The 19,241-nt window shown below is 41.2% G+C and overlaps 1 protein-coding gene across 5 annotated transcripts; it reads left to right on the top strand.

Moving 5' to 3' along the window:
• The first annotated feature begins 257 nt into the window (after nt 1-257).
• Nucleotides 258-18,507, top strand: LOC122613693 (myc box-dependent-interacting protein 1). Of its 5 annotated transcripts, none has more exons than XM_043787999.1 (10): nt 258-955; nt 14,233-14,368; nt 14,445-14,635; nt 14,698-14,802; nt 14,865-15,035; nt 15,204-15,285; nt 15,349-15,471; nt 16,517-17,212; nt 17,892-18,034; nt 18,247-18,507. In XM_043787999.1, the coding sequence occupies exons 1-10, from the start codon at nt 887-889 to the stop codon at nt 18,325-18,327; spliced, it is 1,797 nt and encodes a 598-aa protein (XP_043643934.1). In that variant the 5' UTR covers nt 258-886; the 3' UTR covers nt 18,328-18,507. The 5 variants fall into 5 exon arrangements, with proteins under 5 accessions (XP_043643934.1, XP_043643933.1, XP_043643936.1 ...); XM_043787998.1 differs by having other exon boundaries at nt 264-955; nt 16,457-17,212; XM_043788001.1 differs by having other exon boundaries at nt 273-955; nt 16,517-16,951.
• Nucleotides 18,508-19,241: the final 734 nt, after the last annotated feature.

Raw genomic sequence — 19,241 nt, 5'->3', positions numbered from 1 at the left:
ATTTCGATTTCATTCGATTTCGCGTCATCGCAGCAAAGGTGCCAAATACAATTGCGCTCAGAATAATATATTGAAAAAGGAAAATGCTTAAAGCTTTGTAGTTTTGTATTTTAACGTACGTATTTACGTGTAAAATGATTTGGTTTTGATGGATAATGAAGTATGATATATAAATAAATTACAGAGTGCTACGGATACCGTTCGTTGCTAAATAGCAGCTGTTATAGATCTGCCTCCTGTGTAATTATTCTTTAAAGCAAGGATTGGAAAAGGCAATTTAGCCACAATTAAGCCACTTTGTTCATTTGGAGTTGCTTATAATAGTTTGTTTAAAATTTTAACAACTTCCAAAGACGACTTGGTTTGGAACACTGCTAGCGCTAGTCAAGTTTTCCACGTACTAGCTGTTTTAGGGAACCCAGTGGTATGGTATTTCGGGCGCACAGCCACACTGCACTGCTCTGCCGCAGCTGAAGTCGCGTTCTCTCGTTTATCGCCGTCGTCTTCCACGCACATTCGTCGCCTTTTCTTCTCCGTTCGTCCGTCGACTACTTGTGCCATTTGTTTTGAATATTCCGAGCGAATTCGACGCGCCCGCTGAAGTCGCATTGCCAAAAGAAAAAAAATATCGGGGGCCGTAAATATACATAATATCGTTAACAAGTGTGTGGGGGCCGATTTCGCAGCGATATTGTTTAGTTTTGTTTGAAACATAAACACAACACACTCGGTTGTTTATCGTGCATTTAAAGTTTCCCGCAAACGGAAATCTGTGCTTTTTCCAGTTGTGCCAATACTAGCAGGAGGGGAAAAGTGCATCTCTACAAAGATTATTGGTCCATCAAGTTAAATCAAAATAGCAATCCGCCGCTCAACACACCGCTGAATGTCCGAAAATAAAGGCATCATGCTGGCCAAATCAGTTCAAAAACACGCAGGACGTGCCAAGGAGAAGGTGAGTTCGACTCCAGATGCACTTTGCAACGCCTACGCCTACGCCCACGCCACACGGGAAGGTCGTGCAACCCACCACCAATGCACCATTCCCGCGCTCCCGCTCCCGCTCCCTCGTTAACCAATCCCTTCCAGTCGATGTCGTGGCCCTGTCCTAGTTCTCCAGCTGGGTCACCTGCTCTTGCCCATTTCCCTCGATTTCCAGGCCAGTTATCACGGGATTACTTCAGTCTTTTTACATAAAAATCTGATTCTATAATGCCAAATTCAACTGTCAGAAAAAATATGAAATCTTATATATTTAAAACCTTAAACAGCTTGTTCGTAGTACATTTTGCAATGATAAGAGCATTGCTGAATTGGAGCGCCGAAATAGAAATGAAAATCCAAAAAAAACATATATTTTTTGTGTTTTATATGACTTAAGTTATTTATGATCATTTGTGCAGTTGAAAGCTTTACACCTGTGCTGTCTCTCTTTTAATTATTATAAACTCTCAACAAATTGCAATAACTTAGTTTGTGAAATGGACTTTAGATTATGGGCTTTCCACAAAGATTTCCCTCGAGTAAATCACCCAGAAGATGTGGAGAATGTGTGTGACACCTGTCGCGGCTTTAGGCCAATCCCAGCTCCTCCTCCTCCGATGCTTTTCATCTTTCCCATTCATGAGATGCGTCTGTTGGATTTTTGAATGTGTTTCATCTTTCCGCCGATGCGTACAAGTGAAAGTTGTGTTGTTGTCTTATTAACATTATTGTCGTTGTTTATTGTTGTATTTGTATTTTGTTGTATTTTGTTGTTTTTCCTGCGTTCGATGCGGCGAAATGTCAATGAAGCGGCCCAAACAACGTGTAAAAGCTGACCCAAAACGGGTTTAGATGCCTTCACTTCACTTCACTTCACTCCACTCCACTTCAGATTTTACTTTGGTTTGGTTGGTCGGGCGCATTCCGAGATCTCCAGAGTGCTTCGCTGGCTAGGTGGTTCGGCCAAAAGTGCTGTAATCTCAGCCAGAGCTATTGATTTCTATGTATATCCATCCGTGTGAGTTGGCATTTGGGACCGATTTCTAAAGTTCGTTGGTATTTGAGCTCTTTTTTTTTTGGTTTTTGTTTCTTGTTGGGATGCGACCTGACGCTCGCGTGTGTTGGTCATTAAACTTGGTACCACAAATTCCCCCACTTAATGTCACTGTGGAACGGTTTTAGAATTTAAGGCTTATTTGCTCTTAAGAAGCAAGATCTTTGAGGCGCACATATGTAGCACATATAGACCCAGTTAACTTCCGAGTTCGCTTGATTTTCGCCCGGCTCTCTGGTCGTTCTAGTTTATTTCATAATTTTCCCTCTAGAAATGTGAAATGTATTTTTAACAAAATTCGTTCTCTGGGCGGAATTCACATAGCTTTATTATTTCGCATGGCGTGTGCTCAATTTTCGAAATTTCTGCTTGTGATTTTTCACATCGAGCTTCTCGGCGGCAGAGAAAACTTGTCATCCGCACACACACAGAGCATCTTGCGGATGCCTAGATACATTTTTATTTGAGGTGCGTTGAATTTTCCCCCGGCCCAGTCAGCCGCGTGAAAATGTCGCCGTCGCTCTTCCTGGCCATAGTCAATCTTTAAATAGATCCTCGCTCTTTTCCGAATCTACTGAATGTACTACTAAATGTGTGTGCTTTGAATGCTGGGTATATTGGGCTTTTGTTTTATAACTCTACGCACACGTTGGCTTTTAGTTTTCTTCTAAGTTTTCTATTGCCGAATGGGTGGAGCAATGGGGAAAGGGAAAGCACACAACATTTCGCCCGCGCCGCTTTTCTCGCTTTTCTGGCTTTTCCCACTTTTCTCGCTCCCTGGCTATTTGTCTATTTTTATGCGGCACCGCACAACAGCTGCCAAAATGTGCTCGTCCCTCGACCATCTGCCCCCCAAGATTCGACTCGATGCAGTGCATCAGCACCGATTGACATTTTATTGGCAGTAGTCGATCCAAACTTGCCTGTTGCTTATTGAACTTCTTGTTGCATGCCGACTGCCGACTGCCAACAGCCGACTGCTGAAATGTCAACTGTTTTTGGGTTCTTATTTATACACCTCGCTTGTCCGCAGTTCAAAATCAATGCGAAATTCGCTGTTAATTGTAATCACTTGCATTCCTAGCTGATAAATTTAGACAATTGGGCCTGAAAGTCCTGGGAAATACAGCATAAAGAATTCATTTAGCGGCTTACTCGGCCCCTCGTAATATTGCAGATTATAATATTGGGATACATTTAGTTAGTTCTTAGGTTAAAACGAAATAAAATATACCCAAGTAATATATTATTTTATTAACTTTTGCTGCAGTTGGCACTTCCCACCAGTTCTTTGGTTTCCCTTCCAGTAATTGTACAAAAATGAAGCATTTTAATGCTGATCCCATCAATACACAATCAATTTGTTATCGGTTTACGCGAATAAACAAGTTCGTATTAACCCCAAAGAGATCGAAATTCGAAGCGAATATATCAACCCCTCTCGAATACGTGGAAACATTTGGCGGCTGACTTGAAGAGCCGAATATAACAACAGAAAAAGCCATGTTTACATATAGGTGGCGTAAATATCTGACTGACACTGCACTTTGAGACTTTCGAGGGGTTGTATTATATATCACATTATATGTACGTATGTAGATATGGGCTCCCTAAGTGATCGAGTGCTGCAGTCTGGCCTTACGCCCCTTTTATCCAAGGGGGCGTTTTCCAAAGTACTGACCACAGATAGCTACAATTCAATAGCTCTATTAAATCGAGCGTGGAGCAATCTACAAGTCGGAGGCAGATACCGAATAAAGATACTCATACAATAATGCGACAGATAGATGATTGTGATTGTTATAAGTTATATACTCCGCAGCTTATTATAGAAAAGAGTGCTCAATTATTGAAATTGCCAACAATCGTGCATGAAAGTAAAGGAAACGGGCGGAGTAACTGAGTCTTTGTGTCACTTTTTGATTGCATAACAATTGGAATTACTTCACAGCGTCTCACTTTGGCTCATTAATGCACTCAATTGTGCAGATCGCTAAGTTCGAGCAGATTGATAACGTATGTCTTTGGGTGTGAAGTTCAAGTGTTAGTCATGGAACTTCCAAACCCCCAAAAAGTTCTATTTAAAGCTGCAGTTTGTTGTTTAACCCAAAAAAATGAGAAAAAAGAACAACCATAAGCAGAAACAGAAGCAGAAGAAAAACGAAAACAAACTTTTGGAAAATGTGTGGCGCGTGAAAAGACGCAAGGTCAATTACTGTCGATTTCAGCACTCGAGTCCAAACGAACGAGCGAACGCATACCCACACATGTGCACTCGAAAATCACACGGCCACAGGTCGTATGCGTAATTCTTTATTAGCTCACTCACTCAGCACACACTCTTCGCCATCGATTTGATAATCGAGTATCGTATCGAACTGGGACTTCATATTCAGAATGGCACGGCTCTCACCTTGCCCACTCAAGAGCACAAGTCTATAGAGTTCTTATTTTGTGAATTGATGTGCTTATTAGAGATTCGCTTCTTCTCAGAATTATAACCCTTTTTTCAGTACTAATGGCTGAGACAATGTATACAGCTTTTCTCATTTACCAAGTTTATCTAATTGTTCATTTGATAGTTAAATGCCAGCCAGTGCGGAGAAGGACACCGAGCTAATCTCGGAGAGCAGTGTGTGTTTGTCTACCTGCCTGACCCCCAACTGCTGCTCCAAATTCGAGCCCCACTTGGGGAGCTGCGCTATCTGGGCTCCAAGCTGCTGGCAAAGACGTATGTGGCATCCCATGCCTATGCACATTATACATGAGCATCGTATCTGGTGCGACTGTGTCAGGGGAAAAAGAGTATCCGATTTAATTCAACTATTCGCCTGCGGAAATGGGAAGGGAAAATGAGAAAAGCCAGGGGGCACGGGAAAGGGGGAGGGTGCAGGGGAAGGTGCTAGAACAAAAGGTAGTAGATCGGAAAGCAGATCCCAACGCAGATACAGAGCACGCGATTTGCTGCTGCTGTGGCTGTTGTTCTACTTAGAGGTGCAGTAAAAAATAGAAAAGTAAAAAAAGTAGAAAAAATAGAACAAAAATGGGAAAAATAAGGCGAATGCCAAGGCATGGGAACCCACTTCTCATACCGCGAAAGTGTTGTCGGTTAGTTAACTTGTTACAATAATTGTTTTTATTTTCCACCGTTGTTTTGGGTGGATTGCAAAACCGGTTTGCTGCGAACCCTAACTGCGTTTCAGCTTACGCAATCGGTGGGATATAGTTTATAAATTTAAATATTAATGGAAATGCAAATGCAGTCGACAGCATACATTTTTGATGTAAAAAACTTTCTTTTTATCGCCCAAAAACCGGGGAATATGTGAATATGTTACGCAAATATTGGTTGCTTTTCAGCTTAATTGTTTCGTTCTCATTTTGGGATTTTTTTTTTTGGTTTTTTTCGCGCTTGTTACGCTCAAATGAATCCGATGTCGGTGTGTCTGTGCTTGGGTATTAGCATCGGAATTAGCATAGTTCAAAATTTGCATCGGGCTTCGAACCCCAAACATTCCCCCTTGCTGGAATGCACCGAGAGAAATTGCCAATCTTCCTAGTTCAGTAATCAATGCATTTGAATTTAGCTTGCTTAGACTTAGAGGATCTACGTTCCTATGGTTTTATCCACACAACTGTTGAGTTGACTATATGTATTTTATGAAAACGCCGTTGTTTCTCTCTCTGTAGCACCTGCAGCATTTCATTTTTGTGCCAGCAGGGGGCGCATTCGCGCCGCTTGCTTGGAAGCCTTCGCATTTGATTCAATTTTTTGCAGCCAAAGCTATTGCCTGTACTTTTTGCTATTGCCCAATCAGGGACAATTGTTAGGCAAAATGCACTCGCAGATGATTTCCCGCCGCTCTGGCCGAGGTTATGAGCAATTTTCCAGCGCTCTGGAAGCGTTTTATGCAATTTCCGAATGCAAGAGATCAAGAGATGCAGGTGGTCGAGGGGGATGCCCCTGCCTCTGTCCGGCGATGTAGTTAATTTCAATGAGGTTTACACGGCGGCACTGGCGTTTATATGCATTTGACTTTTTCAATGTCAGTTGCATAATTTAGCAACAAGAGGTATTCTGCGGCTTCATTCGTGTTTATCATTTTAATTGTATAATTTTCAACTGGATTCTTGAAAAATGCATTAAAGGCTGGCACGAAATTGCTGTAGAAAGCAAACAAACGTTTTCGGAATGTGCAAATGGAAATGGAAATGAAATGGATATTGAATTGGGGCACGGCAAGTGTATGTGCAATTTGGTGATTTGGTGGGCTTTGTTTGATCTCCGAAAGTAATGTGAGAAAAGTTTCTGCATTAAAAGTGCTTGTGGAATTAAAATGTATTAGAAAAATGTTTATTACCCGTCTGTTGTTCATAGGAAATCAGCAGAGTGCATTTTTTCCGAAGCGGTTTTGGTCTTCGGTCAAGTGGAAAATTCAGTTTTTAAGCGTTTTGTAAATAGCTTCGTAATAATGTACTGCCTGCCAGCTGCGTGGATTTGTAATTAAAAGCAGTTCACTGACTTTTGCACAGTTTGCAATTGCGAAACGTGTGTAAAGACATACAGATAAAGGGGTGTGCACAAGGAGAAGAGAAGATTGGGAGATTGAGAGATTGAGAGACAGGGAGCTGGGAAAAATTGTCAATCGTCACTGGTGCGTACGGTAACTTTTCAATCCACTTTTGCTGTATTTCTATTTCTACCCACTAATCATTGTAGTTCAATTCCTCAACGAATCTGTTTCGTATCAGTATAAATGAATTTCTTACGCATTTATGATGTTTCCAAATTTAAGTCTGCTCAACATGACGTATGCGTGATATTCGCAATTGATTGTGGCAAAAATAATTGAAAACTCATAACCTTATCGTAGAGATTTGACTATTATGGCACCAAAAGAAAAAAGCTAATGGGCCCTGATAAGCCCTCGTTTCAGTGGCTCTGTAACGAATTGGAATTTGCCACCCCCAACCCTCCAGAAATTCCATCCATATATACATATATACCATATACTTTCTTATCAGCGAAACGGTTTTGTTTGGTTCGTCTATTCTTCGGGGTTTATTCACTTATTGAAATAGAGCTATAAAAGTGCGGGTTAGCCGTGACAATGTTATGCAACAAGCAAAATTGATATCAGATTTAACTCGTGGGCACTTTATAGTTGAATGAGCAAATGCTGGAAATTTTACGAAACTCGAATCTGAATGGTGATTTCTATCGGAATTTTACTCCATTTCTACTGCTCTTGACCCCATTTTCATACCCCAGTGATTTTGCCGACGATTTGCTAACGATCTGGCTAAAGATTGCCCACACCATCCATGTAATTCGTCACGTGCCATAAACTACCTACATTTTTATTTGGGCTTGTCTATGCAAATCACGTGGAGTCTTTCCTCAATGATCTCTAATGGCAGGCACTTCAATGAGTTCACTTTGCGCTTCAATGCTAAACGAGGCGGGCAAAAAGATACAATGATTCCGAGATAAAGATACCAACTACATGCGGTTGAGATACTTGTAGATACTGGTGAGTGCTAACTATTCGCTCATGATTTGACCGCATTCACAAATATTTGTGAGTTACGAGAACATTTGCGGCTGTCCGAGATATGTTCAATGTGTGTCTTTGGTTTTCTCGATATCTTGCGATCGATTAGCATGTTTGTGGATATATCACAAATACGGCAATAATTTTGTAACCGAAAAGAGATCTCCTCAAAGTTGAAGGTGAAAAGATGAGGTCAGTACCAAATGTTTAGTAAGCTGGCTGTTTTGAACAATGTGATTTGATGTTAGCGAGCGATTAAAGTGCACAAATGTTATCTTTAGCTGCGGTTTTAACCTGAATTAGTCACCACTGCTAAGATAAATCGAGATATATTGTAGTTCATGAAGAAACCATATGACTAATTAAATATTTTCTGAATAGAGCAGTCTCTGACTATGATTTATTTACTTTATAGTTTAAACTTCTCAAGATATACACGTGCTGTATAGCTTTCGAGACGTGATCACCGAAATCGCTGAAAAATTCTCGACGTTACATAAGCAGATAGTAATGCACACACAGCCAAGCGAAAGCACTTGAAAACAATTCGCAAAAACCTGTCGCCATGCAATAATCTCGCAAGCTGCTGAAACGACAATTATTGTGCGGCTTTTGTCTAGCTATAATTGTATCTGAGTAGCTGAGTATCTGAGAGATACACACAGCTGAGGCCGAGGCGAGCTTAAACGACGAGCTGTCGCCAAATGCGTGCTCAGCGGAAGCTTTTTCTTTCTTAATAATCGCATAAAACCGATAATGAAATAAAATTTAATAAAAACCTGTCCCCTGACAATCCCCCCAAAAACCGAAACTTCCCCGGCTCTCGCTCGAATATCCGGTTAAGACCACCTCTTATTCACTTATTCACTTATTCACGTATTAATTGCATTCGATTGAATCTAACCAATATTCGTTATGCGGTCGTAAAAACTTTTCACTTTGATGGCGGGGAATCCGCTGACTTTGTAAAACGTTTTTTTTTTGGCTTTTCATTGCAGTTGACCGCTACTGTTTACTTACTTAGCCCATTCGTATTCCGTATACCGTATTCCACTTGCAATTAGCCCGTCATGTTTTCTATTTATTTCGAAATAACAACGAGTGCAAATGTTTGGCTTGGTTCAGTGAAAACGCTTTTCATTTCAAATGCCGTGCCAAATGAAAGTGCCGGGATCAAAACAAAGGTCTCTATAATCGGGCTCAATTAAGTAAATTAACATAAACGTTCATTATCTATTCACTTTGCGAATAGGTCTCTGAGGAAAAGATCTCATAATAATATTGAGGATTGAATCATGGAAACATGCGGCTACGGCTGAGATATTTTTATCACCCAGATGAATGCTGGTGGTACACTGAAACAACTTTGTAGGTCTTACTTTCTGCGCCTGCAGTTTAGCGTTCTAGATCTAGATTGAAGTATTGCTCTGAGAGAAATACAAAAGAGAAACAGTTTTGGAAACTTGATAATAACGTTGATTTATATAGCTCCAAACTATGCTTTTTTTTTGGCCGCCAACTATTCCCAGTTGCTCCCAAACTCGTTTGGCGAGAGATTTCTCTACTAATTAGCAAGCAACTCCCCAAGTTGACTAGAATCCAGCGAAATGTGCGCAGGCCAGCGCTTTTCTTCGGTTTTGTGGCCAATGGCCAGTGGCCGGCCAATGGCTAATGCTAATTGATAAATCACATGACAAGACGGGCTGGAAACATCTCATATTCTCCGATCCGTGCATGCATGTGGGATAAATATTAGTTTTCTACGGCTGCCTCGTCTTCTTGCGCCGATTCCTCCCTTCTTTCGCCGATTCGAACTTTCTACGAGTACAAACGAGTTTCACTTTCCACTTGCCTGAGCCGATTTGACCAAAGAAAGCGATGGAAAAGGCATGAAAGAAATGAGAGCTCGAATCAAAGATTATGCAAAATGGGAATGGGTAAGGAATTGATTTCGTTCATCGATGTTGCGCAACGGAATTCGCTTAGCATATGAACATATGAGCATATGAAAAACGTCCGTCCATTTGCGTTTGCATCTCAATCTTAACGCGAGCCTAATAACCATTTGGAGTCAATATCAATCGCAATTACCATAACCATATGTCAGTTCTCTGTCACATGACTCTCGGGGGTGGTGTTTGTGTCTATTTTTTTGTAGGGGGGATAGTCTGGACAAGGTGCCAAAACCGGTTACTGCCCACCAATAATTTTTTGCTGTCATCATCGACTCAATAAGCACCGCTAACCAAACGGGGCAACAAGTTGGAAAAAACTCAGAAAGTAGTCAGAAAAAAGTGGGCAAAGAAAAATGTACTTTTGTGGTAATAGGTTAGGTCTTTGGCTTGTCCCACACACAGATACATATAGCTGGAATCAAATGCGAGTGTACACTGAAACACAAACTTTTTTAACGTAGTGAAAACGATACTTTACTCCTTTTAAAATCAAACAAATAATTTAAGTATTACTATTGTAAATTTCGATTGCAACTTTACTCAAATGCTTTAATTTACTTTACTGGAATGCAACTTTAATGCAAGTTTACTCTACTAACAATCTATTATTTTATGTTATTTTTGAAAAATGTATCTTTCTATAAGTGATGCATGTCATTAAACTGGGCGACCTCACCACCGTCACAAGGCAACAGAGTCCGAGTTGGCCCGACTAAAAAGTCTTCTGCGAACACACTGATCCACAGACTTCGCCCCTTTCGTTTCCCCGAATCACCCGAGTCATGGCACATTTCCACATTTCTCTGGCCTTTTCTCCTCCTGCCGGCTATCCCCCTTTCTCTTTTCTAGCTTTTCGCCGGCGGGCGCATTATTCATGCCAATTTCTACAAGTTTTTTCACAATTGTTCTGCGTCTGTTATTTGTTCTCAGTATAAGTAGACAATGTAGATATGTACATATATACATGGTTAGATACTTGTAGATACTTGGATGCATATAGCTTGTATATCTACTCTTTTACTTGTTTTAAACCTTCTCTTGTCTGTGATTTACTTAGGGTAGAAATGGGCATTTTTAACTTTGAGAAATCGTTGAGTAAGCACCAAAAAAATATCTGCATAGCTGGCAGAGTTTATAGGCGCGAGTGTATGTTACAGAACTGGCGCCCAACGTGGGGCAACGAACTTGGTTCGATTAGAATATGTAAGCAGTCTATGTATGTAACTGAAAAATCATATTCTTTTTAAAAACGGATAACGTAACATATTTCATGCATCAAGTTCTTGTATTTATAATTCAAAAGCTTTTAAGTGTCTAACAACTTTAAACATGAATATCTTTTGAAATCTTCAAATTAAACGTGATAGATAAATTCCCTATCCATAAGTAAGTGAAGTAATGACTGTAGAGCATAACAAGTGTCGCATTGGTTTACCAGACTTGTTGCACGCTTTTGTGGGTCTCTCTTGCAACTGCCACTGTCTGCCACTGCGCATTCCTTGCAAACTGGGCCAACGTCTGCTTATGGCCAAATGCGAGTGAACATGCCCCACATTTCCCCCACCGATGTGCACTTAACATTTGTTTGTTTGCACTTCGCTGAACGTTCCGTTTCGTTTCATTAGATTGCAGTTGATTCCCTGCTCGAAACACATCCCGAACAGCTGTGCGATGTTGTCATCCATTTCAGCCATCCTACGACCCACATCCTACGCCCAAATCTGCACATAAAACACACCAAAATGAGACATTTTCCACTGCGGTGGAGGTCGTTGCTGTTGCTCTTGCCTTTGCTTTTTCTGGTCTTTATTTCTACTTCTTGTGCCAGACAGCCAAACTGGTTAACCGAAAGTTAGCCTAAAGTTTAGCCCACGTTTAACTGCAGGTTTTGAATGGGTGCACTTAACAAAAATGTTTACATATCGCTCAGAAATTCAATGGAGAAATTCGGGTTTTACTGTGATTACTAGAAATTTATAGGTATTTAATGTAATCCTAATTAAATGTTTAATTTAAGAGTTACCAATAAACTTCAACTCTTGGTCTTTAAAATTACACAATTGCATTTCACGGTTTCATGATCGTGAAGACGGCTTTTATTGCCTGTGTGGGAAGTATAACCATATGGTATTAATCTGTGACTAACATGGATTAGCCAAATAACCTTTTCGTGGTTACACGTTTATTGGCCTCAACTTGAAGATCTTTTGACCCATTTTTGGGCTGTGGTCGGGATCCCCCGCGTAGAAAAGTTAAACGCACATGTTGCATGGGTGGTTGCCGACCAAATAGGAATACACAAAAATATATATAGACAAGTCTAGGCGCACAAATATGATTTTTGGCAAGAGATCGAGAGACAGAGAGAGAGAGAGAGAGAAAACAGAGATATAGAAGGCGGGCCAGAACGACGTCAGTTCTTAAATAAATGACAAAATCTGCAGAGACAGAGACAGAGGCAGACGTTCCACACAAACAAAGACTATATGTGCGTGCCTCTAAATATATACACATGAAATGAAAATTACCATGAACAAAATTTGGTGACGCAAACTGTGACAGACATTACACATGGCCAACATAAAGCCAGAAAGAGCAACCCAAAACGGAAGTGACCAGCCACAACTGTCCTTGTTGGGTTCACCCCACAAAACTGATAAGAACTCCAGCCTTGGCAACAAAAAAGAATCCCAATATCTATTCGGTTAACAGTCTGCCCAATTGATAATAACTTTTAATAAGACAATCTCTAGCCGAAAGCGACTTTAGTGACTGACTCACACCGCCATCCAGATCGAACCAACTAGGGAACTAAAGTAAACAAAGACCTTAACTCGTGTCAACCGAACCGCTTGGTTTCAATTACGAAAATGGTCATTATAACGTCTTGAGGGGGCAACCAGTTTGTTGTTTAGGCCATATTGTGCCAGAGGTATTGAGTGTGTGTGTGTCTGCGTTTTGGCCTTAAATGGTTCAAGCGCTGGAGCTGCACTTGCTTGATGTGTGCGACACACTCTTGGCCGAAGACAGAACTCCGACTGGCTGCAAAGCCTCACAACAAGATTAACCACCTATAAATCTAATTCTACTGATTGCTAGCACTTGACGTATTAGCATAACATCAGGGAACTAGCCCATAAAACACTCGTAACTGGCTGGTATGACTCTCAGATAAGATATGCTCGTGTAAGGGCATTCCATGTTCTGGCTGCTCGTTGCCTTCGATGTTTTGACTTGGCTAATTCCGTATGCGTACCACATGTCGTGGCTCATTGGACAATCGCTCATAACGGGGCTTAAGCGAGTGGTCAGTGGTCAAAAAATGGTTTGAAAACGCCACAAATGAGCCGTCAGAGGAAGTCCAATTCAAAACTTCCGAACGACACGGTAAATACGTTATGTAGCTACACACAAAAAAACAGTTCTAACTGTTAAACATTACTTTAATGTGACTTGAGAAATACATGGAATCTTCGCATAATTTACTAATGATATATGAAAAGTCAATCAAATATGAATCAACTATAAGTTTTATGCAAGTGTCTTGCTGTGCATCTATTCAAATCGGCAATGAACACCTGAGGAATAACTGCAGGTATATCTAATTATTTATCTGCCGAGTGGCGCGCAAAATTCAATTAGCCAACCTTGTTATCTTCCTTTTTTGGCCAGTTCAGATAGGGACTGCTAAGGCTGCAAATATTTGGCCAGCATTTGTTGAATCTCGGCAAATAGAGTATATTCTCCCCTTATCGCCGGCTATCTGCGAGCACGTTGCGTATACGCACAGATGGCCGCGAGAAAGTCACTCTGAGTCTCGGGGCGTGGGTGTCATTCGGTAAAGACGATGATGGAAATTGTTACAAGGCTGCGTGTCAACGTGTTGGAACACCACAGCCACATTCCAAGGCACCCAGCCTCCAAAGACACCAAAGCATTTCCTGTGCTGTGCCCCACGCTCCCCATCTCTGTGCTCTTTGCGCTGCTCTTTAATTGGTCGTCGAAAAGCCATTAAGTGTGGCACGGATAAGTGCCACAAATTGACCGGAGGCAAGAAATAAGTATAATACGTATAGCATCGTTCTTAACCCAAATGCCGTTGACAGCGGCCTTTTTAACACACATTGGATAAGATAAGATAGATTGCGGAGATCCGCATGTGCCAACAGATTTAGCGAGTTTTTCTATTTTCCGACACCAAACGAGAAACGAGCGAGAAACTGAACAACAAACAGCCGCCAACCGCCAACAATTGCCAAATAATTCTATTTTATTTCTAACTTTTGGCCCATTTGCCGTTCCGTTGAGTAGAATGAATGAGTGAGTGATTTCAAGCCGAGTTTAACGCTGCCCACATTCCAAACATACTTGAATTCGAAATGCTGCTATTGACCGACCTTGTCCTGCCCACACAAACAAAACGAACTCGAAATTCATTCAGATGTGCTACGAAAAAGTGCAACACCAACTGTGGAGTGCCATAGCGGCAAATTAACTATTTTGCAAATAAACTATTGAAGTAATAACTGTTCTGCAAATAAACTTTTGAAATAATAACACTATTTTATTTGAAATCCGGGCAGAAACTATGTATATTCGCTGTAATGGTGTCTGGTTGAATATATTACAATTTAGTTAGTAGTGCCTTTCTTTTACTAATCACCGGTTTGTTTTTGTCCAACAGATTCTACAGAACTTGGGCAAAGTCGATCGCACCGCAGATGAAATCTTCGACGATCACCTGAACAACTTCAATCGCCAGCAGGCTAGTGCCAACAGATTACAAAAGGAGTTCAATAACTACATAAGATGTGTTCGCGGTAAGTTCCCCCCCCCATCAAACTCCCTGCAAATGCAAGCCAAATTTATTGTGTTGTATATCTCAAATTCCGACAGCCGCACAAGCCGCCTCCAAGACTCTGATGGATTCCGTTTGCGAGATCTACGAGCCACAGTGGAGCGGCTACGATGCCCTGCAAGCACAGACGGGTGCCTCGGAAAGTCTGTGGGCGGACTTTGCGCACAAATTGGGGGACCAAGTCCTCATACCGCTCAACACATACACCGGACAGTTTCCCGAAATGAAGGTGGGCTATGATTAGACCCAGAATGTGGAGTTCAGTCATCCAATGTCTTGAATATTTTGCAGAAAAAAGTGGAGAAGCGCAACCGCAAGCTGATTGACTACGATGGCCAACGACACTCTTTCCAGAATCTGCAGGCCAATGCCAACAAGCGCAAAGATGATGTCAAAGTGAGTACTTTAGCTGGGTAATTGTAATAGATTTTTTTAAGTAATTTTCGTACGCTTTTTAGCTAACCAAAGGACGCGAGCAGCTGGAGGAAGCCAGACGCACCTACGAAATCCTGAACACGGAACTGCACGACGAGCTGCCCGCCTTATACGACTCCAGGATACTGTTCCTGGTCACCAACTTGCAGACGCTCTTCGCCACAGAGCAAGTGTTCCACAACGAAACGGCCAAGGTGGGTTTGAAACTGAGACCAAAGCAATGCCATAAGATACTATAGCTAATAAAATAAGATTTAATCAGTGGATTGAAGGGATTTTAAAACTCGTTATAAATCCAAACTCACTGTTACTTTCTAAATAGCCACTAATGGCAAATCCCACTTTCATCTTTGCTACCACAGATTTATTCGGAACTGGAGGCAATCGTCGACAAATTGGCCACAGAATCGCAGCGCGGCTCCAATACGCTACGCAAGCAAACAAGTAGGCAGTTCAGCCCGTAATGGCAAAGCAAGTACTGTAACTATAGTTTCTACTTCCGAACAGGCAATCCCATCAAGACATCGAGCCCAGTGCAGTCGCCAGTGAATAAGTTAAACAATGCCAACATCAACAGCAACTATCAGAATCAGATCACTACAAACGGTGGCTCCAGTTTGGCAAACAGCCGTAAGTTCTTTTATGTGGCTTAATTTCCTATCTCCATATATATAGCTCTTTATATCTCTTACCCAAGAAGCCTAAGTATTTTTTGTTATTTATCAATCTTATGTTTCTTTGCTTTTTCTTGATTTTCTACGTTTTTTAACGGTCGGTTAAACAAACAAAAAATAATCATTATAAATTGCTCAAAACTGTACAAATAATAAACAAACAACCTCATAAAACTCCATTAAAGTTTAAATATATATTTATTATTATTGTGTTGTATAAAAAGAGCTGAATATAATTCACAACATTTAGAATATTTATACAACTAAATACAACATAATATAATATATTTATATACGCACCATAAAATCTGTATATACTCAATGGACTATTGCTCTATGATGATGAATTCGCTCAAGTTTTTGGCAATTTATAAGAAATTATTTTGATTTATTTTCTGGCAACTAATTTTCCTAACTATTCGTATTTGAAATTTAACCAAAAGTATCCTTGGCATTGCGAAAACATTCCATTTGTAGACGATTTGTTTGTAAATAAACACGAAATTGTTGGCGGCGGTCTGGCGATCTGGGCTAGCTTTAATCTAACTGTATAAGGGATCTTTTGATTATTGTAACCTTCTTTTCTATCATTCAAACAATAAAAGTTGAGATTGAAAGCCATGTAAATGAGATATCCCAGGTTGCTATCGACTGGCTGCTCGTACAAATGGAATGTTGCATGTTCTTGTTGCTTTTTGAAAGTTCTGATTGAGTTGAGTTTCTCCTTTGCTCTAACTTGCATGTCCTGAGTTTTATTTGATTTGTTTTTCTCTTTTATTTTATTTAATCTTTTGTTTGGAATGATGCTAACCACAAAACAAAACGAAACCAAATTGAATGATGCAACAAAACAAATGCATTCGACAATCAACAACATCACAACGTATAAAATAAAACGAAATCCAAAATAAAATACACACGCGAAACGACACAACAATTAGCGACATCCACCAGCTCGTCGCTGCAAGAGCCTCGATTTGATTCAGTTTCTTCAACACCAGAACCACGCCCGGAATCCCCAGCAGCAGCACTAGTAGCGGCCACGCCCACCAGTCCCACGGAGAATGGGCTAACCACCAAGTCACTGGAGCGTCCCGAGCTCAGTGGTCTGAATGCGAGTGCCAAGGCAACCACAACCACGCAGACATCGCCCACGGAGGAGAAGGCGGTGGTCAGTGAAGCAGTGAAGCCATCGGAAACCGAGGGAGCAGCGGCAGCTCCACCTGCAGCAGCAGCAGTAGCAGCATCTGCGACACCTGCCCCACCAGCAGCGACACCTGTCCAAATCAATGGCAACAACAATGAACCCTCGATTACCAAGGAAGGTGGCAAACAGCCCAAGGAGCTGCCATCCACCACATCCAATGCAGAAGCTGCTGCCGAGGCGGCGGCCAACAACGGCAATTCCATCGAGGAGCACAAGCAGAAGAAACTAGGTAATGACACAACAGTCACAGCCACAGGCACAGCCACAGCCACAGAAACAGTAACAGTCACCCAGCACAACCCAGTTACATCAACAGATACAGATAATACAGATAAAGTAACCATATCAGATACAGATAAAAGTACTAAGAGCAGCACAGGCACTAGTCAGAAAGGTAGACCAGTACCAGTAGTTAATAGGCACAGCGTAAATAATCTTAATAAGAATCCGTTCGAGGATGACGACGAACGCATCTACGAGGTGCCCGCTGGTGAGTAAACCTCAAAAACGAGTCCACTGGGTGTCCAGCTCGCTTCCTATGTCTCACTCTGTAGTATCTTCCACACTATCTCTACTCATCCTCCGAAGGATCACGTCTAATTTTCTGTAATCTAAGCTTTAGTTCCTGTGTGTGATTGTTGTCTAAACCGAATTGAGGATCACTGTATTGGTATTGTATTGTAAATCGATTGTGTGGCATGCTGCGTGTGGCATCCACAATGGCAGGATCTCAAACTCATTTCCTGGGCTGTGCACCTGCACCTATCTTCGTTTTTCATTTAGTACCTATAGTATGGACTAATGTTGTCTTAATTCGGGACTCCAACACGTAGGTTATCGTACAACTATCTATAAAATAATCACCCATAAACCCAACATTGCTTGCACGTTCGCTGCTTCAGTCGTTTATCCGTTGGTTTTTGCCCAACCTGCTCACCCCACCGACAACCAACTAACAGACCAAAAATGTAAAAGCCTGAGAAAGCGCTAAACTCACTAACCCTTTTGGCCAGGATTGCGTTTCCGTTGTTCTTTGCGTGCCTTTGTCTACTAAACTCGATTTTGCAACTTTCGATGTACACTGTGTGACGTACGAATCTTTGAGGGTTTCGGTGTCCAGAACTTGCAGTAATAGATCTTAAATTGGAAACCATTTTTTCTCTGAACAGATGCCAACACTGCTGACTTGCCGGCCGGAGTTCTTTACCGGGTGAAGGCCACCTATGGCTACGCCAAGGAGGATGTGGATGAACTGAGCTTCGAGATCGGTGACCTTATTCGCGTTATTGAGTACGACGATCCCGAGGATCAGGTAAAGTCGTTGTAGCAAAACTAATGCCTTACCCTTGCAGATGATGTTTTGATTACTATAAAGTAAACTATCACTTGCAAGGGTATAACTTCGGAATCCGGAGATACACATATCCTCGAGCTTTGCACGCGCTAGTTTCCCCCTCCGCGCCAAATGCAGATCTCCGCACTTCCTGTCTATATTGAGTTCAGTTCTTTATTGCCAACTTACAGGAGGAGGGCTGGCTGATGGGTCAGAAGGAGGGCACCAACGAGAAGGGACTCTTCCCCGCCAACTTCACGCGTCCCATCTGAAGTGACGAGCTGGGGAGCAACTAACTGGGCTAGCAACGAACCATCAGCAGCTTCAGATGAACCATAAAAATCTTTACGAACGGAGGTCCAAAATCCAATACAAACTTTCGGCCAAATTTTCTTTTGTGAGCGCTGCTTTTGTTTTTGTCCAATTAATAAATTCTTGTTTTGTGAAATGTATTCGGGAACTGGCAATCCATTTATACCGATTGTACGGGCAGTGCTTCCAACCATAAATTGTTATTGTTAACGAGAACCACACAACACAACAACAACCACAACAACAAGATGAACACGCAGATGAGGAACGAGAGAGAGAATATTTTGAAAATGTTTCAAACATTATTTTTTAGTTCTAAGTTTCAACAAAACCTAAAGCATAAACCTACGTATACATACATATATTATTTGTTAATCCTATTATTGTGCTCATAATTAATGCGAACAAAACGTATCTAATTTGTAATTTGTTAATGGCAAACCACAAATGTAAAACATATCACTCGAGAGCCGGAGTAATTGTTAAACAAATCAAAAGTCGGAGGAGATAGCCTGAACTCTTTTGTAATTTGTGAATTTTGCAAATATGTAGTACGAGTTTTTTATAGTCAATTGAATGTATTTTTGGGGCGATGCAAAATGGCCAGATGTAATTCCCCTGTGGTCCCCTAAGTTTTAGAAATTCTTTCAAGTAACAACATTAACGTTTAGCGATTACGTGTATCTTAATTTGTACTTTGGTTTTTAATTTTCGTTTGAGAGACTCGAACTAGCTACAGCTTTATAACGCGAACACAATCCAATAGTCACTAACCGATCGATTCGATGTTTTTATTTTATTTAACTCGATTGTAAATCACACGAAACCCGAAATAATTGTTTAAATTGTGCACACACTGTAAAGTTATTATTTT

This window comes from Drosophila teissieri, chromosome 2R (genome assembly GCF_016746235.2).
Source record: "Drosophila teissieri strain GT53w chromosome 2R, Prin_Dtei_1.1, whole genome shotgun sequence".
In the NCBI taxonomy this organism is placed as follows: domain Eukaryota; kingdom Metazoa; phylum Arthropoda; class Insecta; order Diptera; family Drosophilidae; genus Drosophila; species Drosophila teissieri.
This window is presented reverse-complemented; position numbering and strand designations above follow the sequence as displayed.

Coding starts and splice junctions, on each gene's coding strand:
- LOC122613693 (XM_043787998.1), top strand. CDS start 887: ATGTCCGAAAATAAAGGCATCATGCTGGCCAAATCAGTTCAAAAACAC. Junction 14,636..14,697: donor GACAGTTTCCCGAAATGAAG/GTGGGCTATGAT, acceptor AATATTTTGCAG/AAAAAAGTGGAGAAGCGCAA. Junction 15,472..16,456: donor CTCCAGTTTGGCAAACAGCC/GTAAGTTCTTTT, acceptor CACAACAATTAG/CGACATCCACCAGCTCGTCG.